Raw genomic sequence first — 26914 nt, 5'->3', positions numbered from 1 at the left:
TGTTACTCTTTTTGTTCTTCGGTAGCTTTTCTTAAAACTAGGTAATCTTTTCCATTTACCATCCTTGCATTTCCCTGGAAGTCATTCTTTCACTTCAAAATCTGTTTAGTTTCATTTTATACTTTCTAAGTTTTTATTCTGAATCTCTTAAAATATCTCATTGTTTTAAACTTCATTTTACTGAATTTATTCCCTCTGGTTTTTATTTTTATTTTTTTTTACCTTTGCCTTTTCTTTTTAAACTACTATAAGATCCTTTTCTTTCTCTTGTCATGTTTACAGACATACATCAACATACATATATGTACATTAAAATGTCTTTTATAATATAAGAGGCAGACAGAGTAAATCTTCAAAACACTGATTCATTCATTCAACAAACATTTATAAAGCAAACATGTGAAAGGCACTGTCCTAAGTGCTACGGGGACTATAAAAATTAATAAAACGCCATTTCAGGGCCTCAAAGAGCTTTTAACACACAAGAGGTTGTGAGTTATAAGGACAAAGGAAGAGATGGAAGGCAAGGGCTACATGTTAGAAAAGCCCTCTCTACATTCAGACAAACATGGAATTTGTTTTGCTGTCTGTCTTAGATGTCACATGAAGGAAACAAAATCTAAAAGAACAAAAATGTCAGGATCAAACATAGCCCTGAAAAGTTTGTACACCCTCTAAACTGAGAGCTATCTTATACTTTTGATTCGTTTCTGAGCCCTGTTGTTGTTAGGGGCTGTAAGCCTCACCATCTAAACTTATTTAGGCTTTTCCAGGCTCTCACATCATACCAAATACACAGTGAAGAAAAGTGAATGAAAAGCTACCTCAGAAGGGGTTGGCAAATTGTTCATGCCAATATTTGTGGGGTTTTTTCCCCCCTAGTTTTATCTGTCATTAATCTCTCAGTTCGTAACAGTGGGTGGAACACTTGTGCAAATTCATTTAAATTTGCCAAGTGAATCCATAAGGAAAATTTACTGTTCAGAAGGCAAATGAATTTGAATTTCAGAAATAATCCTTGTAAATGTGTTTCCATGAGAATATTATCATTGATAATATTTATTAAGAATCTATAGTGTCCAGAACAGTGCTTACATTTTTATACTTCTTTAATAACTTCACATACGTAGAGTTCAGAATTTTTATAAATCTTATTTAAAAGATCACTACTTTGAAAGAAGTAATTACAAAAGACCCTTTAAGAAAAGGCTATCAAATAGACATCGTTCTTTACTCAAAGGAGTTGGGGCAAGTTTAGGACTGTGGTCAACCCTAAATTTACTGAGCCGAAAGGCTGGGCTAGCATATAAGAAGCAATAGAAGGAAGGGAACTTGGAGATGAAAAAGGATGGTAAGGCACACCCCAAAAGTTGTTTTCCACGTTAAAAGTTTAGGACAACAGAAAATTCCATATTTTGAAAATTGGAATTTCAATTTAAAATTCTGCTATCTGGAAAAGGACATGTGGACTACTACCCCATTTCCAGATGGTGTTTGATAAGTGAGGTATTATTGTAGCGCAGATACAAGACAAGGACTTGGATAAACTTCCAAGTATCCCTTAAATGTCACTAACTGGGCTGGTGATGGAGGGTTTTATTATTCTCTTCTGGAGCACATCAGCAGTCATGTGCTTGCCAGGAAAAGAATGTCTGGGATAATCCAAAATGGCAAAGCTTTATTCTTTCACTAAAGACAAGGAAGTGACAAACACACGAAGGGAAATAAAATAAGAAAAAAGTTTCTGATGTATACTTATGATAAAACCCCAAAAAGAAACTTAGCATGGTCACAGATACCCACATATACTATTCCTGAATGGCTGGCTCTTGACCCAGCTACTACTTGACTGCCATAAAAGCTTTCCTTAAGCTACATTCCAGACACAAAACTTGAAATTGATGAAAAAGATAAATTAGGGGTGATTACTCACTGTTCAAAAGCATCTGCCAAGGCATCTTTCTAAATCTTTCTCTGCTTCATTTAAATATGGTTTTGTTGACAAGGAGCCTAGCACATAACACAGGGCCTCAATGAGCCTTGAATAGGGCTTGCATGGGGGTGGCTCTTAATAAACAGTTTTGTATGTAGAATGAGCGTGTGAAAGAGCATCTCATATATGAATCAGTTGTGTCCCAGACATGTATTTAAGTCAGTTGTTTAGAAATGAGAATATATTTCTCCAAAAACGCTATGTTATAAACTAAGATTAAATCCCAGACGACCCCAATGGTTTATTTAACTCATCAGCATGGATTTTACTACTGATAATAAACCAGTTGCCGACAAGTCAATTCTGACTCATGGTATCAGAGTAGAATTGTGTTCCATAGGGTTTTCAGTGGCTGATTTTTTTCAGAAGTAGATTGCCAAGACTTTCTGCCGAGATATCTCTGGATGGATTCAAATCTCCAAGCTTTTGGCTAGCAGCCGAGTGTGTTAACCATTTGTACCTCCCAGGGACTCCAAAATATCCACCTCTGTTTATGTGGAATCAGTGATAATATTCTCCAGACAGTTTTCTTCACAGCCCCACAGGGACCATCTTGAAGAAGCCATCTACTTCACGGAGCAAGTCCTCACTGGAACCTTTCCTAACTTGGATCAGAGTTTGACTCACTCTCAAAAACAAACCTACTAAAACTTCCTTCTCTACCAAAGGAGAGAGGAAAAGCGTCTATGAAGTATACTGGTGAGGGGAAAAATCAGACAAGTATTAAACATGTGGAGCCTCCTTCTATTTTTGCCCAGTTTGAGGAAAAATCTCTATGAAGTTCTTTTTTTATCACAGCTCACAAGCAAGCCACATTTACATTTACAAATGAGCACGGTCAGTAACTCTCAGAGCCCACACTATTATGGTAACTGGTAAGTTTAACTTACTCTCATACAGCTGCTTTTCTTAAAACTTCATCTTGCTAAACTGTCTAAAATCCATCTTAATTAGGTCCATCTGGTGTAGCACAAGTCTATAGGCAGATAGGACTCTTTCCTATGTTCTTGTGAATTCATCAGATTGACTTCCCCTCCATCTGATGCAGGTGATTATCTCTGAAGAAATGAAGATTTTGACTGAGAAAAAAAGCATTCATTTACTTGGTGCGTGGGACACTTTGGGAGGTGGAGTCCATTTGGCTGACCTGCCATGGTTGGGGAATTGGAGCAAGAACTAGGCATCTTGGTTACTGAGGCACTAGGAAGTAGAAAGTAAGTTTGGGAGGATGACAAAGGCCTTTTTGAAACAAGATTCCTTGGCTAATGATGACCCTGAGAGGGCAATATTCTTTTCTTTTTTTTTTTTCCACTCTTTTCCTGAACATTCATGTACTTTAGACTTTAAGCTGGTATTATAAGTAGGTTGGCAGTGTTGAGTTCACACAGAGGTACATTGGAAGAAATGCCAGGCGATCTATTTCTGAAAAATCAGTCATTGAAAACCCTATGGAGCACAGTTCTAATCTGACACACATGGGTCGCCAGGAGTCAGCAACTGTGTTTGTGATTGTTATATCTTTAGCCTGTGAGAGAGGACTCGCCTAGAGGTTAGAAGCTGGATGTTAGTTTGTAATGGGAACTCACTCAAATGCAAATATGAATTCTGGTAGCATAGTGCCTAGGGCATTTGACTGCTAACCAGAAGGCTGGCAGTTCAAACTCACTCCTCAGAAGGAAGGTTAGGCAATCTACTTCCGTAGTCATACCACCTCGGAAACCCAAGGAGGGGTCACTATGAGTCGGGTCCAACTTGACAGCATATATCAACAACAATGTAACATAAAAGGAGCTCCGGTGGCATAGTGGATAAGGCATTTGGCTGCTAACCAGGAAGTCAGTGCTTCAAACCCACCTGCTTCTCCATGGAAGATAGGGCAATCTACTTTTGTGAAGATTTACAGCCTTGGAAACCCAATGGGGATCGCTATGAGTCGGAATTGACTTGATGGCAGTGTGTGTGTGTGTGTGTGTGTGTGTATACATACATATATATATATATTTAATCTAACATAAAGGAGCTGTGGTGGTGTAGTGCTTAAAGCATTCGGCTGCTAACCAAAAGGTTGATGGTTTGAACCCATTAGCCACTCTGTGGGAGAAAGATGTGGCAGTCCGCTTATGTAAAGATTTACAGCTTTGGAAACCCTATGAGGCAGTTTTACTCTGTCCTAAAGGGTTGCTACGAGTTGGGATTGACTTGACGCTAGTGGGTTTGGGTTTTAGAATCCAACACGTAAGAATGGACTGTAATTTTTTATTTAGGCGAATTAATTCAATAGAGGATGCTCAGTGACTAAATATCCTAGAATATTACTTGACTGTATTTGGAAGCAAGGATCTTAGTAATTTGAATCCATTCTAATATTACAATTGCTATTGTGAGAAATGTTTCAACCACTATTTTTGAGAGCCTAGTACGTACCTGGCACAATGCCAGAAAAATATTTAGAGTCTACATAAAAATCACTAAAACCATGTTTGTAACTGCTTTGATGGTTTCTAGCACTATCTTCAATTAGGAATACTGCTTTATAATCTAGCAGGCTTCTGCCTCCTAGAACTTAATAAGGACAAGTGAAATAAAATTCAATGAAAATTATCCTTTTACACACTAACTCTCTCATTTGGACTTTCAAGTCCATATGTTTAATGAAATGCATTGTGAAGTAGCTTCTCTTTCACAAAAGATGAATAGATGGATAAAATTTCTTAGCAGAGATAAAAACCAATAAATTATATCGAAGACTGATATGTTCCTGAAAAAGAATTTAAAAGTCGCTATACTATTTTAATAGCACTGCCTTGGTGAGGGGTTGTGCTATTAATAGCAGACTTCGAAGATTTCTGTTAGGTGAGGAAAGAAAGTTATAACCAGAAGGAATTGAAAGAATTCAGAATAAGCTTGTCATGCCAGAGAAAACTATAGCAGTTACTCCAAAAGTATTCATTTAAATCCCCCGTTCTACTATTTATGCATGTGTGGTAAACCAGCTATAATTGCTGCAATATTGTCACTTGGTTTCCACAGAAGACAGCCATCTATTGTTTTGGTCTACAACTTCCCAGACCAGTCTTAGACCACCAGTCTTTTTCAATTGTCCACCCACAAAAACAAAAAAATTTGTAGTTTTTCTCTTTTAAGCTTATGCACATGCATGAAAGAAAACAGAAGTTTACGTGTCTAGGTTGTTTTTTCACTGCTTGCATAACTAAAAAGAAAAATGTTTTTATTTAAAAATAAAACTTAGTAAAGGAATAGTCTATAATATGGACCAAGTGCATTTGGAATGCTTTAATAAAAATAAATCAAGATATTTAACTTTAAAAAGCATTAAGTATACAAGCATACTATACAAGCATTCCCTATTTGACTTTATATTTTGCCACCTTTGAAAAGAGCATTTTCTGAAGACTCACCACACTGGGTAAGTTTTGTAGACATATTTTGCAGACTTTGTTTTACAGACCTTGCTTTTACAAGGCAACATAAAGAAATTTATAAAGCTTTTTCTTTTCAATAGCAGACCTCCCATTATCCATCCTCATAAAAATGAATTTCATTTTTTCCAAAAATCTTTCCTGTTTTTGCCCACACATTTGTATTGTCATAATTGTATTCACTCTTTCTATAATTTTGTATCATTTTACATGTAATATTATAATATCAATATTTCTCATGTTTCATACTCAATATAGATATTATAAGTAAATATTTTGACTTTTATGCTATCTTAATCTGGTTTAATATTAGGATAACTTTTACATTTTATAAATCTGGGAATACTGTGCATATTTTTATACACACCATAAATATTTATAAAACACAAGAAGCAATTATTTCTTCAAAGTTTTGGGGGGCAACCCTTTACCAATGGCTCTATTGATCAAGTCATATTTTTGGGGAACTGGTTAACTATAAACTTAATTTTTCCTGAGTTATTGGACTTTTAAAACTTTTCCAATTATGAATTTGTAATTTAATTTGTGTAGATGATATCAGTATGTTCCATTTACACATTCACGTATACTGTTAAACAACTGTGCATAGTACTTCACACTTTTTAAAAATCTTTAATAATTATGTGTTCCTTGAGATAATTATCTCCTTTCTTATTTACAACTTTATTTCATTTGTTTATTCTATTTTTGCTTTCAAAGAGTCAACTCTTGATTTACTTATCTACTTCCCAGCTTTCTATTTTACCTTTTTAATTTTATTTTTGTTCCTTGTTTTCAATTATCTGTACTTAAATGATTGATTTCTTTTCCTTTGTCTGAAAATAAACATTCAAAAAGCTCTGAATTAACTCCAAGTTCTGCTCTGGTCATATTACTTAGCTCTCACAATATACAGGACTTTTATTATTTGCTAAATAGTCTCCTATTGTGTCTTTTACTTCTTTTGAGACCCAGTTTTTCGTTGGAAGACTACTTTCACATTTCCAGGTGTTTGGAGTTGTGTTTATTGTTAGCGTTGGGGATGTGAAGAGAAATGAGGTTGATTTAAAGTTTTTTAAATGGATGACATTTTCTCTGAATCTTTAAAGGTCGTGTATATTGTGCACATTCTGTAGACACTTGAAAATCAGATTTATGGCTAATTAATCTGAAGGGTGCATTTTATAGACTAAATTTAGATTCCTTTATAAAGAGGAGCTCTGGTGGTGTAGTGCCTAAGGCATTTGACTGCTAACCAGAAAGCTGGAGGTTTAAACCCACCAGCCACTCCTCAGAAGGAAGGTTAGGCAATCTACTTCCGTAGTGGTACTACCTCAGAAACCCAAGGAGGGGTCACTATGAGTCGGATCTGACTCAACAGCAGTGAGGTTTTTTTTTTTTTTTATAAAGCCACATTGTTTATATACCAAGTTCCTCCATATTATGAGGACTAAATGAAATTAACAATTGTGCAGTATTTAGCATAGGGCCTAGCACATCATGACTACCCAACAAATGATTGGTGGCACAGTTGCAACAGTAACAATAATATTCTAGTAGTAATGCTACTCCTCTTGTCTCTTGTGCAGGCTCAGCTACACTCCTGATCTGGGGAATAGTAACTAGCTATATGTCTTTGGTCTGGATTTCTTTATCTGTGACAAAATGTGGCCAGACTAAATGTTTTCTAAAGTTATATCCAGCCCCAAAATTCTAAATTTTGTTGCCAGTTTGAGACCCAAATTCTAGCTACTCTGAATATAGGTCACACATATCCCTTATTCCTACATGCTCCAACAGTCAGTTTTTAACAGCAAAGTTCTCTGGGTACCAAAGACAAGCTAGAAAATTTTACTAAACCTGCAACTCAAAAGTTTTGAGCAAGTAGGTAAATCAAATTTTCAAAGGTATTCATCAGTCCTACTTGTACTTTCCAGGAATGCAAGTAAAATTTCCAAAGCAATGTTAAGCCAGACCTATTCGTTTCCTTCATGAAAGCCATGCTAATGTGTGTTCGTTTCCCATCAGTAGTAGCAATCAAAGAATTTAAAAGAAAACACAAAGTGTTTGCATGGCTGGCTATACTCCAGGACATTCCTCCATTATAATCATAAAAGCCAATATACATTGGAGATATTGTGGTTTCGGTTCCAGACAACTGCAAATAAGGGAGTATTGCAATACAGCAAGTCACATGACTTTTTCGGTTTCCTAGTGCATATAAAAGTTATGTTTACACTATATTGTAGTCTATTAAGTTTGCAATAGCATTATGAAAAAGTAAAATATTGTGAGAATTACCAAAATATGACACAGAGGCATGAAGTGAGCACGTTATTGGAAAAATGGTGCTGACAGATGAGACTGCCAAATCTTCAATTTGTAAATATCACAGTGTCTGGAAAGTACAACAAAGCAAAGCACAATAAAACAACGTATGCCTGGATACACCTTCACTAAGAAAGTTTATCATGAAGATTAAAAATAATCAAGAGTGAAAACTGTTATCATTATTATTAAGAAGGAAAATTTCCCAGTGTAACCATCATTTCCTAACAAATATATGATCGGTTTGAAGCAAAAGCTTCAAAATTGAACTATGGGCAATCTATGAATAACCTGATGCAAAAGCAATAAAAATAATTTTAAAAATCTATGCCTGTCAAAAATAGGTCCTTCTCCTGCAGTTTTAATTCTGTTTTAAGCAAGGCATCACCATAACTACCATAAAAAGCACAGACTTACCCATGCGATAGACAAAGTTGCCTTCAGTTTCTGACGACGATGGAGACACCAATTCTTCCTCAAATTCATTGGAGCTAAAGGACCCCGAATGGTTTCTTTGTCTTGTTTTCCCCATCATGGCAGAGTTTGTGGCCATGACGTGCCTCAAAGAGTCATTAAGATAACGGTTCAACAAGCTGCTCTTATATTTGGGGGGTGACACGTAGTCCTCACTTGCACTTGACCCTGGTCTCACTCCAGTTTTGATCACTGAGCTCTCACTTTTCATCACAGGATGGTGAACTGGCTTGTTATAGCCCCCCTCATTCATGTGGTTTCTTGAAGGATTTTCTCCATCTAAAGGCAAGAAATATCACTAAGTAGTACTTACGCACTTTTACCCAACTGTTCAACTGTTACCTTGAACCATTAAACATATGTAAAGAAAAATATTTAAAATGTATTAAATTATTGTTGCTATTCAGGATTAATTTTTAGACAAAGAAAAGCCAGATTGGTAGGTGATTTCTCTGTATGGTAGTTTGATTTTAATGAATTTTACAGAAAATACTATTCTGACACATGATAAATCTATAAACAAGAGGAAAAGGCCATAATTCCGTTGGTCATTTATAGTACTGTAAAAGCGAAGTTACCTCATGCAATAAAAAAGAACTGTTATGGCACCATCATATTTTGTGGGCTCAAACCTTAAAAATAGCAATTGAGGTGAACTTCTTGTTACAGACACAAAGTAAAGAAAGCAAAGTAAAAATATTAACAAACCTTCAGAACATGAATCATCGCTGCTCACACTAAGCCTCTCAGCATTTCCTTGAACATACTTGTTGTATAATTTTATTCTTAAAGCCCAGCTTAAATCTGGCTGCCGAACAGTATTCTTAAGCCGACGTCTTGCATTAGCAAACCAATTTGACACCTAAAAAAGTAATATTTTTTAATTAACAAAACACAAAAACAGAACCCATCATACAATTACTATATCATAAAGGACCTAAACCTTTCTCAGCAGCTCTGATTTTTATACATTCCCAGGACTTGATTGTAATGGACATTCATATTAATACATTCATGCTGAACACTTAGCACTCACTGTATTGTGAGAGGAAAAGAAAAAAAAAGGCCTTGCCATCAAGAAAACTTTAGTCCAGTAAGAGAGATAGGATGTTGTTGTGTGCTATTGAGTCAATTTTGACCCACAGTGACACTGTGACAAAGTAGAACTGCCCTGTCAGGTTTTCTTGCCTGTAATCTTTATGGGAGCAGATTACCACGTCTTTCCCCACAGAGCTACTGGGCGGGTTCAAACCACCAACCTTTTGGTTAGCAGCAGAGTGCTTAATAGTTTGTACCACTACGGCTCCTTAGTAAGAGAGACAGGATAGTATACAAAAAATTCTAAAAGAAGAATGTAATAAATGCTATGAAAGGCATTAAAATAAAATGATACAGAAGTCCAAAGGAAGAAGAGATTACTTAAGACTTAATGAGAAACTTAAGCTAGGCTTTTGAGGAAGGGTAGAACATGTTAGGTAGAGTAGGTAGGGAAGTATATTCCCAATAAAGAAGATGGAGAAACAAATATAAATCGAATTCAAGAGACATCGGAGAAATAGGAAAGAGTTAAAGATGAGCTTGAATAATCATCAGCATGTGTAATCAAAAGGTTTGTTGTTTGGTGTCATCAAGTCGATTTTCAACTTGTAGTGACTCAGAACTGCCCCATAGGGTTCTTTTGGCTGTAATCTTTAAAAGAACAGATCATGAGGTCTTTTGCCCATGGAGCCACTGAGTGGGTTGGTTTGAACCACCAACCTTTCAGTTAGCAGCCAAACATTTAACCAACGTGCCACCAATGCTCCTATAAGAGAAGGGTAGGTGGTATCACTTTGCAAAAGAAAACAGGCTTGTGAAGTGATGTATCTGATTAGCGAAATGTTTAGTGTGAGGTCCTCGAAAAATATGCAGGTAAAATGTCCTTTAAGAATATCAAAGTGAGTATCTGAAACATAAGGGAGAGACAGATTCATTCTGGGAGTCAAATGCACAGAGGTGATAGCTGAAACTGTGACAGTGGGCAGGAAAAAATGATGTTCAAGGACCACTGTCAATAAGTAGGATTGTAAAAAGAGGAGTTAACAAAGTAGTCAGAAATACAGCAATTAGAGACATAAGGGGAGGAACGAAAAGCCAAAGGGCATGCCTGTTTAAGCTAAGAATCAAATACTTCTACAGCAAAGAGGTGAGGCAAAGAATGAAGAAAATGCTCCAGAACAAAGAAAAAGTAGTCCCGTTTTTTTTAGGTTTTCAGAGGCTAAAATCGTACTTGAGGTTTCTTCTAAAATATCAGTATGTATTTTAAAGGCCATATTTGTTTTTAAAAGAATGATACATGGAAAGAGAATTAAATAAATATTTTTTGTCAGTATGTTCCAGAACAGGATCCCATGTTTCTATAATGGTTTGTGTGGCAATGTTTGTACTGGGAGTTTCTTTTTTTAGATCTATACTATAAATACACATTTTTTTCCCCACATTGCTCAAACCCTAATTATTGAGTGGACCTTTGGTTGTTTCTACTTAAAAAGAGGAAGAAAAAAAATTGATATCTTTTTTCCTTGTCCTGATGGATAAAACATGTAGTTTTTTCCAGTGTAAATAATGATGACCTATTCAATATTACCTTCTTTGCACCATAAGCAATGATAACTGTCCTTTTAAATTGATGGAAGTACCAAGTGACTGGCCTCTTTCTTCATTACATCTCTTAAACCTTCTTCCTACTCTCCAACTTATTGCCAAAATGTTTGTCTAAGTCCTGGCTACTACTAACCAAGAATTTTAGGAAATAATTCTTGAAAACTACTCTATCTTCACTCCATCCTTTTGAACGAATCTCAACAATAATCATCAAATGCAAGTGTCCATGCATCATTTTGATCTAATCACTTGACTTCTTTAACCTCATTAATGTTCCATTATCCTGTGAATGTGGAATAATACATAGAGACCTGGTTTCCTCAGAAAGCAATCAGAATTGGAGATGCTGGATAGAGTAACAAAAATAATGTGGAAGAAAATTCAAAAACATAAAGAAGACCAGGATTACTGGCTGGATGTTATTGCTGTTAGGTGCCATTAAGTTGGCTGTAACTCACAGCGGCCCTGTGTACAACAGAAGAAAACAATGCCCGGTCCTGTGCCATCCTCACTATCCTTGCTGCGCTTGAGCCCATTGTTGCAGTCACTGTGTCAATCTAGCTCACTGAGGGTCTTCCCCTTTTTCTCTGAACCTCCAGACTAAGACAGACTCGGAAGAAGGAAGAGGTCATCCACTTGTGAAGAAAACTGGCCACAGAAAACTAGTCAGATAGAGACTAGGGAAACCCCTGAGACTATGGACCCTCATCAGCCTTTGGGCCTGGAATTGGACTCAGTCCCATGGCTCAACTCTCAGCCATACGATAGAAAGGCTTATGTCCTGAACAACTACACCAGGAAAATGCACTCCTTAGAACAGTCAACCATAGGAGATCAGAAGGTCATCAGACGGGCAGCATTCACCTTATGAAAAACCAAACACTTTGCCATCGAGTTGAATCTGACTCATGGCAACCCCATATGTTACAGAGTAGAACTCTTCTATAGGGTTTCTAAGGCTACAATCTTAACACAAGCAGATCGCCAGATCTTTCTTCTGTGGTGCCACTGGGTGAGTTCAAACCAGCAACTTTTAGGTCATTAGTCAAATACAAACCATTTGCATTTGACGCCCTAATTCTCTTTATAGTTGGTACTAAACTACCTTCTGCTCTCAACCACTACTCTATATGCAATCAGTTATGTGTGTTTAAGTCATTCCTTGCTCTTCCCACACACTGATGACAGCCTTTTCAAAAAATCCACAGGGAGCTAGCTCAGGGGGCAGGGATGCATAGGAAAGAAGGACACAGGGAAGAGATAACTAGAGGGGGGAAGTTGGAAGGGAGCTGTTACATTGTGGGGACTGCAGTCAATGTCATAGAACAAAATGGGTATGAACTACTGTATGGAAAATGAATTTGCTCTGTAAACTTTCACCCAAATCACAATAAAAATTTAAAAAAAAATCCACCTCCAAATTTTTTAAGTTTCTTTACCAGACAATATAAATAATTCAAATTAACCTTAAATCTTAGGAAAGCCACCACATACTACAGCATAAAATCCAATTCTTATGAAATTCTTCATAAAACAAAAATGCAATGACTTTCTAATAAAAAAAAATACTTAGTGCACTGTAGTTCTCACATATAAAAATGAAAAACCTTTAAATGTCATGATAGGATTAACTACCTTTTACATAGAGAGGCCATACCTTTTCTCATGGTTTATATACTCACAGTTCTCACCATACGGCAATAGTTACACATTAGTAGATTTTCCAGACAGGTTTGCTAATGTGCAAACTAGGCTACTTATATACAGATTTCATAAGTTTGATCAGCACCCAATCTGCTAATATATTTACTCTGCAAGTATTTTGGAGTCTCTGAAGTTTACAGTACAACTGGAGGGCCGGATTATAGCTCTGAGCCAAAAACAAACAAACAAAAAACAAAACAAAAACAGAAAGAAAATCAAAGCCCGTTGCTGTTGAGTTGATTCTGACTCATGACGACTCCGTATGTTACTGAATAGAACTGCTCCAAAGGGTTCTCTTGGCTGTAATCTTTACAGAAGCTGATTGCTAAGCCTTTCTTCCGAGGAACTACTGGGTGGGATGAATCACCAGCGGTTTAGGTTAGCAGCAGATCGCAAACTGCTTAAACCACCCAGGTTTCCCTGGATTATAGCCCTAGGTGTTTAATATCTACTTGTATTAAGTTGTACAAACAGGAAACAAATAGTTGGGTTAACTAATTTATATAAATAACTATGTTTGCAATTTTTTTTCTTGATGAATTAATGCAAATTCCTTCTTTCACTGAAGGTAAAAATACCGATTCAAAATTTCTACTTATCACGACTATGGATTAGTACAGCTTGTCATTCAGAGTCTCTTTAAATTTTATTTTACATGAAACAGGCCTCCTTATCAAGGGTAGGTTCTGGACCAGCATTTTAATGCCAAACTCAGAGTTTTAAAAGCCTTTTGTTTTATAGCAAAAGCTTCGAGAACCAAATCTCTAGAAGCTAGAAGAGAAGACTAAGTAATTTTCATCATACTCTAACAGAAGTGTTTACATCCATCATATTGACTGAGCAATCACAATAAACCCAAAGGGATACATTGGCATCTGTCCACCTTCAACTACACTGAGTTAACAAACTTATTCTGGGTTGTTTAATTGAAACTTTGAGCACCATTTCCACACCATGTAGTATAACACTTGAGACAATGCAGAAGGATCAATGTAAGGTTTTTTATGAATATTTAACAGCTGTTATAAGCCTTGTTGCAAACAGTTTATGTGCTCGGCTGCTAACCAAAAAGTTGGCAGTTCAAGTCCACCCAGAGCCTCCTCAGAAGAAAGGCCTGGCAATCTACTTCCACAAAACCAACTACTGTAAATCCTGTGGAGCACAGTTGTACTCTGATGTACATGGAGTTGCCATGAGTAGGAATCGGACTGATGGCAACTAGGGTTTTTTTTTTTTTTTTTAATGAGCCCTAGTGGCACAGTAGTTAAGTACTCAAAAAGCAAACTCACTGCCTTCAAGCCAGTCCCAATTCATAGCAACCCCTCCTTGGGTTTCCGAGGGATTATCTCTATGGAAGTAGATTTCCCAGTCTTCTTTCTGAGGAGTGGCTGGTGGGTTTAAACCACCAACCTTCTAGTTAACAGTCAAATGCCTTAGGCACTATGCCACCAGAGCTAAGTGTTCAGCCAATAATCTAAAAGGTCAGCAGTTCAAACCCACCAGCTGGTCCATGGGAGAAAGATATTGTTGCTGTCTGCTTACATAAAGATTATAGCCTTGAAAACCCTATAGAGCAGTTCTACTCTGTCCCATAGTGTTGCTATGAGTCAGAATCAAGTAGACATCAATGAGTTTTTTTTGGCTGTTATGCCTTGTAGTTAATAACTGCATTTATGTCTCAATAGAAGCACTCAATGCCAAGCAAAATTGTAAATATATCAAGTTATTTGACATATTCTGCAACATAGCAGTTTTACACAAATAGTACATGGACATATCAGACATATCACAGGAATTTGAAACTTCTATAAGAAAGAGCTCTGGTGGTACAATGATTAAAGTGCTGGGCTACTAACTCAGAGGTCAGTGGTTGGAAACCATTAGGCACTACACACGAGAAAGATGTGGCAGTCTGCTTCTGTCAAGATTTAGAGCCTTGGAAACCCTATGGGGTAATTCTCTATCTTATAGGGTCACAATGAGTTGAAATTGACTTGACAGCAATGGGTTTGGTTTTTTGATTTGGTACTATCAGAAGAGGCAGCATTAATCATTAAAATGTAATCTCAAACTCTATCTGCACTATACTCTGTATTATGATAATGAAAGAAGTCATTTCAAGGAGATGTTGCATCTTATATTTAAAAAAAAATAAATCTACTTAAAAAATATATAGGTGTGTGTGTGTACATACTCTTGAATAAGGGGAATTATTGAAACCAGATATAGCTCTCATCTGCTGTCCTTTGAACAATTTCTCCAAAGAAAATTATTCCTTGATAAACAGCATATTCTGCAATATTACAAAACCACCATGGGGTACCATTATACATTTATCCACAATAAACCTATTTAAATTTTGAGAATACAAAGTGTGTGTTTATAATCTTTGAATAATGGATAGTGATTGGAACCAAACGGTGAAATATTTTTGTTGGTTAAAGTCAAGACAAGGTCCCTGGATGGTACAGTTTGGAATGGGCTGATAACTGAAAGCTTAATTGTTTGACCCCACCCAGTGGCACCCTTGAGGAAAAGCCCTGGCAATCTGTTTTTGTAAAGATTATAGCCATGGAGTAGTTCTATTCTGTAACACATGGGGTTGCCATGAATGGGAATGGACTTAATGACACACAACAACGAAGTGGAGACATACACACATACAAATCATCTTCCTGTGCATTTTATAAACATACTACTTCTCGGTAGGAAGGTGCCAGGTCACTGATGCAAATGAAAGTCAAAGCTAGTTGTACCAAATTAACATAGATTGCCAAGTCTAATGAGTAAAAATAATTGACAGCTGTATAAATGATTCTTTCCACTTCATTTTTCAAGGATGAAAACACAGAGGTGCTGATTAATGTCCTTAGAGTTTCTATTCATCAGAAAATATTCATCTTTAAGTCTTAAAAATATTTCTTCTGCTGAAGTGTCAGCTTTTTTTGTTTCTAGGTTTCAAGGGAGATTACCAACTGGTTTAAATGTCCTTCTTTATCAATTGAAGAGTAATGAAATACAGGCAGTACCTGTGTTACAAATGTCTGCTTAATGGACAATTCCAACTTGTCCTTTAAGCAGGGCTTCGAACCAAATTAGAACTGATTCTGTCTGGAATCAACCTGAACTTTTACAATTTTGGTGATTCCTCACAGTAACAGGAACGGGAAAAATTATGGATTGAAGCTCTGAATGGGAGACTCGGTAAAGTCCTAGTGAGTACTTTCAGGAGCCTGATGTGTGAGATTGGCTTACTGGCAGCACCAGTTGCCATCTATGAGCAGGGCTCTGCCATGTATGGGCAGGAGCTGCCATATTTGAGCAGGGTGCTACTGTCTTCACTCTGCTTACCTGTTTGAAGCCCAACTTTAATGTTATATAAATTTCCCCTCACTTTGAAATGATTGAACCAACCCCTACATTCAACAAATTCTTCATCACAATCACCTTCACTTGCTGCACATGCAGCTTTTAAATCACTAAACAGCCTTTGAGCCTTTTCTCACACTAAAGTAAGGCTAAATAAGAACCATATGCACCTGCTCTGACTGATCTACAAATTCTTAAAGACATAGTTAGGAATGGATCTCGTTTATAACCCGGGGACTGCCTAGTAAGGCAAAATTATTATGAAAAGCTTGACAGTTTGACACACAATGGGAGAAAAAAGAAGTTAAGTGTAAAGAAATTCTCAAAAGACAAGACACTCTTGTAGTTAAGGGATAAAAGAATTATGTTGACAGCTTGTTAATATAAACCATGAGAAACAAGAGATAGGAGGCATTGCACTGAACAAGAAATAGGAATTTAGAGCCAGAAATAAGAGAAGCACTCCACATTTGTCTATAGACATAAAAATATGACAATTTCCAGACATTTTGAAAATAAAATGAGTTATACTTGTGTTAGTGCTCTGCAAAACCACCATAAAGATAGCGAGCTGCCCTCTGTGTATTTCCTACAATGGGGCAGATTTTCAAACTAATACATCTTAGTCAGATTTCAAGACATTCTCTAATTGTCAGAAGGGTATTTGGGAAAGCCATATGGTGTTTATACCATCATTTTCCAAAAGGAACTTACTTATTCTACAATCATATACTAAGTATTTACATAGAAAGCACTGTGCTGGCATGATATGGGGGTACAAAGATGAGTAAGACTTGATCACTCTCCTCACGAACTTTGACTCCACAAAGGTAATTTATTCACTGGGAGAATCTGATTCATTAAATGGAGGTCTAATTTGCAGGGATCAAAAGCTTTATTCAGATCATAGTTTCATTCTCCAACTCCCTCCAGATATGTAAAGTCTTGCTATATTTTACTTGGTTTGACCATAGAGTCAGAATTTGTTTTGGATGTTAGTATATTTCTGACTTGTTGTTGTTGTTAGGGGCTGCTGAATTGGTTCCAACTCAGCAACCCCCTGTACAATAGAAGAAAACGCTGCCTGGTTCTGGGTCATCCTCACAATCTTTGCTAGATCTGAGCCCATTGTTGCAGCCATTCTGTCAGTTCATGTTGTTGAGGGTCTTCCTCTTTTTCACTGACCCTCCACTTCACCAAAGGAGTTCTGGTAGCATAGTGCCTGAGGCATTTGTCTGCTAACCAGAAGGTTCAAACCCATCAGCCACTCCACAGAAGATGGGGCAATCTACTTCTCTAAAGATTTACCACCTCATAAACCCAAAGAGGGTCGCCATGAGTCAGAATCAACTCGATGGCAGTGAGTTTGGCTTGTTTTTTTTTTTCCTACTTTACCAAACATGATGTCCTTCTCCAAGGACAGGTCCTTCCTGATAACACTTCCTCTCCTTCAAAGGAGCATTCTTGCTGTATTTCTTCCACTGCAGATTTGTTCATTCATCTGGTAGTACAATGTAGTATATTCAATATTCTTCACCAACACCACAATTCAAAGGCATCAATTCTTCTTTGGTCTTCCTTATTCATTGTCTGGCTTTCATATGCATATGAGGTGATTGAAAGACCATGGCTTGGGTTAGGCAAAATCATTTAGTTCTCAAAGTGACATTTTTGCTTTTTAACCTTTAAAGAGATTTGTTGCAGCAGATTTTCCCAAAGCAATATGTCATTTGATTTTCTAGCTGCTGCTTCCATGGGTGTTGATTGTGGATCCAAGTAAAAGATTGACAACTTCAATCTTTTCTCTGTTTCTCATGATGTTGCTTATTGGTCTAGTTATGAGGATTTTTGTTATGTTGAGGTAGAATCCACACTGAAGGCTCTAGTCATTGATCCTCATCAGTAAGTGCTTCAAGTTTCACTTTTTTAGCAAGCAAGATTGTGTCATCTGCGTATCGCAGGTTGTCAGTGAGTCTACCTCTAATCCTGATGCCACATTCTTCTTCATATTCTCCAGCTTCTCAGGTTATTTGCTCAGCATACAGATTGAATAAATATGATGAAAGGATAGCACTTACACAAACATATATATATACACACACACATACACATGTGTATGTATACCCTTAGTTATGCTATATACTTTGATTTTTCCTACTTTTTGTCACTTTAAAGTTCCAGAAACCGACATCATTTACTATAAAATTTGGAAATCATTATACAAGTATCACTTATCATTATAAGTAATTATCTTGCACCATTTAAAATCACACATTTCTGTGCATTTTTATTCTCTGAAAACTAGTATCAGAGAAAGAAAACCATTTTGAATTGAAAGGAAATTTCATGTAAATTAGAAAAATAAACCTTACCAAAATCTGAACACAAAAAGAATTGTTATTTGTATTTGAACTATCATATAGAGGGACCAAATAATTTTACTCTGTGTCAAAATTACAACTATTTGTATTGCAGCTTGACAAAACTACTAAGAAAGAAAATTTGAATGTCTCTGCTAATAATAATTTTATCATTATTATTATTATAACAAATAAATATTTTTTTTCTGAATTTAAAAATGCTCTAAAATATGTCACAAACCTTTTTTGTTTTCTGTATAAAAGAAAGGTACCTGCTGGCATAGTGGTTAAAGCATTTGGCTGCTAACCAAAAGATCAGTGGTTCAAACCCACTAGCCACGCTGCAGGAGAAAGATGTGGCAGTCTGCTTCTGTAAAGATTACAGCCTTAGAAACCCTATGAGAAAGTTCTACTCTGTACTGTAGGGTTGCTATGAGTTGGAATTGACTCAATGGCAATGAGTTTGGGTTTTAGTATGAAAGAATGCCAAGCATTACATATGGAACTATATAATTAACCAAAATAATCTAATACGTTATTGTTGATATCATTCTGAAACATACAAATAGCTCTATAAATTAATGTATTTTAAAAATAAATAGCCAATCTATTTAAACTGAAATTTAAATGTGTATTTATTTTCATAGGTCAAGTTTTTCTGACAGAAGTAATTTATCTAGAAACTATTTTTGTAAATCATTGAAAAGTTCATACTTTTATGTTATATGAATATTAAGCCAAGAACACTAAATTAATTTTCCCCTCCAGTGCCACAGCAAATCACTATTAAGACTATTGCCTGTTAATATAAAGGAAAGCAGATGTTTTCCTCTATAGTTATTTTCTGAAAAGCAGCAGACAGAAGCACATATGTTTTGATATGCCTGAACTCTCCTGCTTTGTCAAACTTTCCAGTAATTCCTAAAGGACAATTTTAAATACTCTGGAAAGCAACTTTAATATTTTAATTTTATGTTAGTTAAATATTGCTTTTCACTGCAGGATTCCTCTGTTATTTAAATTTAATGAAATGCCCAAAATTTCACAAAAGCACTGATATAATACTACCGTAATATACCAAATTTATCTGCTCCTCTAGCTCCTCTTCCTCTTTCTGAATAAATTTTGTTCTATGTGCATGTATAAACATCCACATCACTGTATCTCTTAAAGAAAACTGTAATGTGGCAGAAACGGCATGTGATCTGGAATTATTTTATTTCAAGAGCTATCTCTACCCCTTAATAACACTTAACTTCCATGTGCCTTGGTTATGTTATCTGTAAAATGTTGACAGTAACTTCTCTACCTTACCATGTTGTTATGAATATGAAAGTTACACAGGAAGACGAGTCAAATATAAAAAAGTGCGGTTCACTAGAGAAGAAACAACCTATGCATACCATTTCTTTACATGTGGCAAAGTACCCCAATCTTTTGAAATCTATCTTAACAAGTAGAAACATCAAGCAATAAAGTATTGCTGATGCCCACAATGCCTCCTATTTAAAAAAAGAAAGAAAGAAAGAAATCCAAAAACCACTACTTATCCTTTGTTGTTGTTGTTGTTGTTATGTGCCGTCGAGTCGGCCCCGACTCATAGCGACCCCTCCTTGGGTTTCCGAGGCAGTTATCACTACGGAAGTAGGATTGCCCAACCTTCCTTCCGAGGAGTGGCTGGTGGGTTTGAACCGCCAGCCGTCTGGTTAGCAGGCAAGTGTCTTAGCCACTATGCTACCAGAGCTCCCTATCCTTTGTTAGCAATGCTAATTTTGAAAGTTGCACTTGAGATTTAATACAGGACCTTAATACAGAGAGCCGTTCTGTAAGGTCCTGTATGGTACAGGACCCTTGGTTTCAGCATCACCTGGAAACTTTTTAGAAATGCAAATTATCCACATTCAAACTTACTGAACCATGAACTCTGGATGAGGTCCAGCAATTTGTGTTTTAAAAAGCCCTCCAGGTGATTCTGATGCACACTAAGGCCTAGAAAGTCATTGCGGGTACTAACATTTGTGTACATCCATGTATGGTTGGTGAGCGTCTCCTAACTATGCAATTGACTTTTCACTTCCGTACCTAACAACATAGATGATATAAGCCCAACAGGACCAAGCTTTTGCACTGAACTGATAGCTAAGGATGAGATGAAACCAGGAAACTGTTTTCCCAAAACAGAAAAACTCAGCACCTGTGCCAACCCCTCTTCATCCTCAACAGCAGGAATTTACCGCCAGAGCATCTGGGTCCTGCCTCTCTCCCATCCACCCCACCTCCATACTTCTCCAGGGAGACGCGCCACGTGGAGAATCGCACAAACGCCAAGTGTTGGGAGACAGGTCTGGAGCTTGGTGGACCCTGATTACCTGAACTAGCGTCATCTGCGAGCCGAGGGCCAAGAGTATCTTCTCCGTCTTGGTAGGATACGGGTTGTCACGATGCTTGTAAAGCCACTGCTTGAGGGGCCGCGCCATGTCTTGCAGGGCCTGCCGCTTGTGCCTCACCTTCCCGCCATTCTGCCGGGCCCTGAGACACGGGTGGAGGAGGAGGCCCTGGTGAGCGGCCCTGTCTGGGCGCTGCCCTCCGGGATCCTCTATGCCTTGTCGCATTTCAGACGCGGCAGCCCCCCACCTTGGCCACTAAGGGACGCCGAGTCCCCACCCTGCACCCTAGGGCATCCAGCCTGGCTGTGCGCCCTTGCCCCACGCGCGCGACAGGGGTATAAGGCGCCGAGGTTGAAGCAAAGCAAGGGATGGGAAAAACACTATTAATGTGTTTCTGGGTCAGGTGTCATTTCCTCTATTTCTAGTAGCCTGGCAATTCTGGAGATCATGTAGCATTGAGGGGATGCTAGGTTTATCTTTAAAAGGGAGATATTTTGAACCCATTTAAGGTTAGAGGTTTAGGAGACGCTGGTAAAGTTATTTGAATAAAAATGTTATTCAAGACACAGATCTGGGCAGCAGGACCAACTGTTATCCTTCCCTGCCCCAGCACCGCGTCCTCGTTAGCGTTGGCCTAGCGGGCCAGGTCCCAGCTGCCGATTCTCTAACGTTCTTCAGAAAACTTCCACCTGCCACCAAGGGTTTCTTGTCGCGTGTGGTTAAGGGAAAGGTCGCCCTTTGGATGGCGGGATTAAAGCAACGGATGACGGCCGCCTCACCACCCTCGAGCCTCTCCCGTTCGCTCTTTGAAAAGAGGGGAAACTTTCCAAAAAACAAAAAAGGGGAGGCGGGAAGGTGAAGGAAGTATGCAGAACCTAAGGAAACACTCTAGGGATCGTTTTCTGACAAATGGAAGAGCTGAATGGAAAGCTCTGTCCCATCAGATAAAGTAAAAAGACCTCAGGAAAAAGCATATTAAAACGAAAGGAGACAGAAGCGGCACAGGCCGGGAGCCGAACGTCCATAGCTGCGCTCCCGGGCGGCTCCGGAAGGTGTCGCGGCGCCGCCACCCGCACGCCCAGCACTCCGAAAGGCTCGCGCGCCTGCGCTGCAGCCTCCTGGGCTTTTGCCTCTTTAAATACTTTGAAATGCAACTCCATTTGAATGGAATGGTAGTAACATTTTGATGAAACCTAATCTCTATTTTACTAACCAGCAATGCCGCAGAACAAGCAGCTGATGCAATCGTTAAGGTGGAAACGGCCAGAACGGTCGCCCCTCCCCCAGCAGGACACTCCAAAAGCTGCTAAGGTCTGGCGGAGGTACAGACAGCCCTTCACGCACAAGCAGCTCTAGCAGCTTGCCCACCCCTCGAGCTACCGCACCCCAACGCCCCCCACATCCCGCTGAATCGAAACACAGCAGGCACACACCCTCCTTTTACAGGCTAGTAGAAGGCTCCGCAGAGCCGGGACGGCGCACCCGGGGCGCTCTGCGAAAAGCCAACCTTCCCGACACCTTGGCGAAAGCAAGGCACCTCGCGAGGCCGTGGCGAAGTCCTCTTCTGAACAGAAGACAAAAAAGCCCACAGGTCTTGCCTATGTTGACCTGACCTGGGAATTCTCGACTGCTTGGCCCAGCTCTGGTTCATTCGTAGGGGTTTCTGCTCCTGTCCATGCTTCCTACCCAGTACTTTGTGCTTCATCCTTAGCCGCGCGTCTGCACTCGCGGGTCGGGAGAGGGATAAGTAACCCCCTACTCTCGAGGTCCAGGTATCGGAGGACTAGGGCTTTTCCTAGTGTCCTTTTGAACTTTCTGACTAATTGATCCCTTCATATTTTGATACTAATACCTTAAAATGAAACGCGAGAAAACAAGAAGAGGCCTGCCCCCCCCCCCCCCCCCCGGGAAAACGCAGGGCCCCTGAGCCGCAGACCAACGTTTGTCAGTTGCACTCCCACGCAGCTCGCCGCCCCCACCTCTACCCCTTGCAGGCAGACTGAGGGCTGAGGGGTCCCAGGAGAACTGCGCATACCCTGTCCTCCGGTGTCTCAGGCCGAGGTTGTCCTTGAGGGGCGGACTATCGGGAATGCCCACTTCCGGGCGCGCGTGGGGACTGTCCAGGACTCCGCCGTAGGGCCGGCTGCCCCTCTCCCTCTCTGGAGCTCCGCTGTCTTCAAAAAGCACCGCGCCGCTGAGCTTGTTGAAGACGATGGTGTTCATGATGCGGGCTGGCAGAGGTGCGCAGCACGGCCGCAGCGCCTCGGGACCAGGCCGCCGGGCTCTGCAGGGTTCGGGTTCTAGGAGATTAAGTGCATCGCGTTACTCAGGGAAAGTGCTCGGATCCTTAAGGGTCCCAGGCGCCGAACTTAGGGGGGGGGGGCGAGGGGAGAAGCGATGGCACCTAGACCAGGAACCCATACTTCTCCCTACCGTGCACTCCCACCTTGGCACACTCTCGGTGCACCCTCCAGTATTGCCAGCAGCCTACTCGCGGGGTTCCTGCTCTCCTTCTTGCTCCAGGAATCAAGTTCCTCAGGGAACCTCACCGGGAATAATTCACCCGCATGGCAAAAAAGAAGTAATTCACAAACCAGCCTCCGGGTCTTGGTTTTAATCTGGAAGCAGCACACTCCAGATAGAGGAATGGGATAGGCGGAGAGCCGCGCGTGGTTCTTCAATCACAAGAGAAGACTAAAAGCCTCTCTGAGTCTCTCAATGGGGGTAAAGTGGAGATGAGAGAGAGGGAATTTTGTGGGTAAAGTGAGCAACCCGCTTCACAAGACCAGTTAATGAGTGTCTAGCCATACTGGGATTTTCGTGTTTTCTTGATCCTGACTGGTTTGGCTGACTCCTCTGCGTCCTTCTCTGGGCTAAAGTCCCTCAGGGTGGACAGGGAAAGTCAGGAATGGACTACAGAACAGGAAAGTTAAGGGGGGCGTCAGAGCCAAATGCCAAACATTCCTACCCCCTACTCTTCCTACCAGCCTCAGGCCCGCCCCAGGACCCACAGGGTCCGGGCAGGTCCCAAGGAGAAGCCAGCGATCAGTGTTACCATCTTTCAATGCATCGCTGTGAAATTCAAGCTTGGAGTCCTTCCACATCTGCCTCCCTCCCTGGGGCCGCGGGGAAGAATTTCAGATGCTCGAAAGGTGTCTGAAGTGGAAGGAGGTAGTTGTGCAGCACTGCGCAACGCGGCGCCCATCTCCTCTGCGCCGGAGAGCGAGCGGCCCTGGCGGCTGCGCAGCTGCGGTGGCTGTCACCTCCGGGAAAAGCCTCCACCTCACCTCTGGGGTCGCGGCGGCCTGGAGATTCAGCTCGCCGCCTGCGGGCGTCCAGGGCAAGTTCGCGCCGCCGACTGGCAGACTAGTTAACGCCCGGAACAGCGCGGCGGTTCTCGCCCACCCCATCTCCCCGCCTCGAGTCTCTGGGCAGCTCCCGTTTCACCAAGAGGCCTCCTCTTCGCTGCCGGTGACCCCTTCACCCCACCCTGCCGTGGCGTGGGCTGCCACCCTCCACCCACACACCCTGTGCCTCGCGAGGCGCCCACACTCGCCAGCGCCCCCCGCCCCGCCCCGCCCTCTGGCCATAACAGCAGCAGCCACGCGCTACATTTAGAGCCTTGACCACAGCGATTAAACGACGGCTACCTTCTATATGTGTGGGGAAGTGAAGTTAGACCTTTGCTGGTTGCCCCGTGTCTTTTAGGACTGACTCTTCCCGGCGCAGACAGGTACGTGACTGAGAGTGTGGACATAGCCTCAGTGATAAGTGTTAAAATAAATTTCCGTGCTTCCAGCCCTTATTCTACCCCTAGGACTAGCTCTTTTTTTTTTTTTTTTTTCATTTTAAAAACAGTGCGCTTACTGATTTGCATCCACACTGCTTTATTAGTAAAACACACTCTTCCGCTGCACCGCCTCTCCTCACCCCAGCCTTGTGCTCCTAGATGCAATGGCATGTTTTTTCCTAGCTGCGACGAGACTTGAGATTTGCCATCTCGGACCCTTCCCAGGCCGCCGTAGGCACACGCAGAGCGACCTCAACCACAGGTCTGGGTCTACTGGAAACCAGATGCGCAGGGAGCAGGCGCGATGGGAGCTGGCGGGAAAGGTCTGAGAGTTCAGATCTTTCGCACGGTAGCACTAGGGACGGGTGAATGCCCCGGCGCACTTCAGGCGGCTGATCCTAACCCTCTCTGGGGCCAGCGTGCGGTGCCTACAGCCTCTTCTCCAGCCATCCAGGCCCTACTTACTCTATCCACTCCAGGTGCCTCTAGGGAGCTCACTCCTAGAGAACACAGCCCCGCCCAACATCGGCGGATAATTTCAAAGCAACAGGGGCGCTGCCAGGTGGGCTCCACCGATCCTTGTAAATCCTCCGGCTAGCCTTGGGCGCCAGCCTGGCCGCCACCTCACCGGACCTTGGAGGAGAGGTGGCGGAAGGTCGGAGAGAGGCCAGGCACTCGGGGCACAGCGAAGGAGCAGCGGTGAGGCGTGAGCGACCCTCTTGTCCTGCGAGCCCCGGGCGGGCATGCCCCGACGCTAGGGCTGTACCTGTGGCGGCCGGGCCGGCGGCCAGCGGCTGGGCGACTGGCTCTCCCTGGTCGAGGCTAGGCGGACTCCCATCCCCGCCGCATGTTCTCCGCGCGGGCTCCAGCGCGCTCACTGCGGCCACCTCCGTCGTCTCGGCTTTAATTACCCAGACGGGCGCGCGCGGCCCCGGAACAGGAATACCGAGGCCTTCTCATGTTTCCTGACTGCAGGGCCCAGCCCGCGAACATCCTGCGGTCGCTGTATCCACGTTCCCGGGACTGCGGAGAGGAAGCCTCCGCGCGCGCCAGGCCGCCGGGCTCTGTTAACCCCTGGCAAAGGAGCTGTGGCTGCGTGCGCTGCTGGGTAGCCCCAGGGACACGGAGTCCTCTCCACTGGTGCGTGGCTTCCAGACCTGCCCGCCTCGCAGTCAGGGAGCAAAAGGGGCTTTTGCCTTCGCACTAAGGGGAGAAATTAGAGAATCTGTCCGGAGCTCCCGGCTCTGGCTGCAGGAGCTGAGAGGCTACAGTGCAAATCCCGTTTCGCGGTTGACTGGAGTCAACCCCAGGAGATTTCACCACGCGTGGCTAGGCGGGAGAGGCCACAGTGATGAGCGCCACATTTCTTTATGATTAGCTAGAGTGAAGTTAGAGCTTGGGTTTGCGCCTACAACGCAGGAAAGTGTTGACTGATGGATGGGCTTGCGCCCTGGCAACCTCTTGTGTCTCTGGGCTTCTGAGGTGCTGGATGTCTAAGTTCACCTCCCGGGAGTTAGCGCTGCAGAGGCTGTGCTTGCCGCTGGGAGGGGTTGAAGGGTGGAGAAGCGAGGGGCGAGAGGAGCCTAACCTGCCTGGCCCAGGTATGGAGGACTCAGCGAACTAAGAGCCAGTGATCTGCTCAGAGCAAAGGGTATGGAACTTGGAAGAATTCTGAACTGGGTACAATGCAGGGAAAGAGAATGGTTATTAGATTCTCTTATACTGTTAATTTGCTCCCCACCATCACTTCAAACACAAGAGTGGCGAAAGCTGCGTTTTAGGTGCTTCAGGCAGCCTAGTGGATCCCCAAGGCGCGGAGCACAAAACCGCCTGGCTCTCGCCTCCTGCCCTGCTGCCCGACGACACTTTTCATCTTTCTTAAGAGCCAAAGTAGATTTCCCCAAATCTGAAAGATTTATCCTTTTCTCCTCTAAATGCGGCTAGTTCTGGGGCAATTGGCCACCTAAGCATCTTTCTTTTATATAGCCTGAAAGTGATGAAAATATATACTAGAGTTATTATTTCGAAGACTAATAAAATCATGAAATTTCAAACACACTCTCTCAAAATACTCGACAGCAAATCTAGGCTGTAACACAATCTAAAGCAGAAAGGGAGGGAGGTTTACAGTTTTGCGCACCTGGGAGATAAATATAATTTAATCACTTGTCAGTATATCCTCAGTTTTCTTTGTTACACATTTTCAGTTTGTAGCGCTTACACCTTGTCATTGGCGTTACACTTGATTTGCTGTAGTATTGCTTAGCATACACTTGGGTCTACAAACTTCGCTGTAGGGACTTAACGATAAGGATACCCTATAGCGTTTCAGCCACCGACTTTCAGAGAATACGTTTCACAATAAACGCAGACCTAAATGCAAATCCATAGGAGGAGGCAAACACTTTCTCTTCTATGGTCTTCAC

The 26914-nt window shown here is 41.3% G+C and overlaps 1 protein-coding gene across 1 annotated transcript in view; it reads right to left on the bottom strand.

The window, feature by feature from the left end:
- Positions 1-22921, bottom strand: part of MKX (mohawk homeobox) — a 95058-nt gene extending 72137 nt beyond the window's left edge. The window contains exons 1-4 of the mRNA XM_007951931.1: positions 22734-22921; positions 20681-20840; positions 8944-9097; positions 8179-8514 (exon numbers count right to left, since the gene is read on the bottom strand). Coding sequence (XP_007950122.1) covers positions 8179-8514; positions 8944-9097; positions 20681-20840; positions 22734-22921 — 838 coding nt within the window. The remainder of the gene's footprint in view (positions 1-8178; positions 8515-8943; positions 9098-20680; positions 20841-22733) is intronic.
- Between the last annotated feature and the right edge of the window lie 3993 nt (positions 22922-26914).

Source organism: Orycteropus afer, unplaced genomic scaffold (assembly GCF_000298275.1).
Source record: "Orycteropus afer afer isolate SDZICR_OR568_19922 unplaced genomic scaffold, OryAfe1.0 scaffold00319, whole genome shotgun sequence".
In the NCBI taxonomy this organism is placed as follows: domain Eukaryota; kingdom Metazoa; phylum Chordata; class Mammalia; order Tubulidentata; family Orycteropodidae; genus Orycteropus; species Orycteropus afer.
This window is presented reverse-complemented; position numbering and strand designations above follow the sequence as displayed.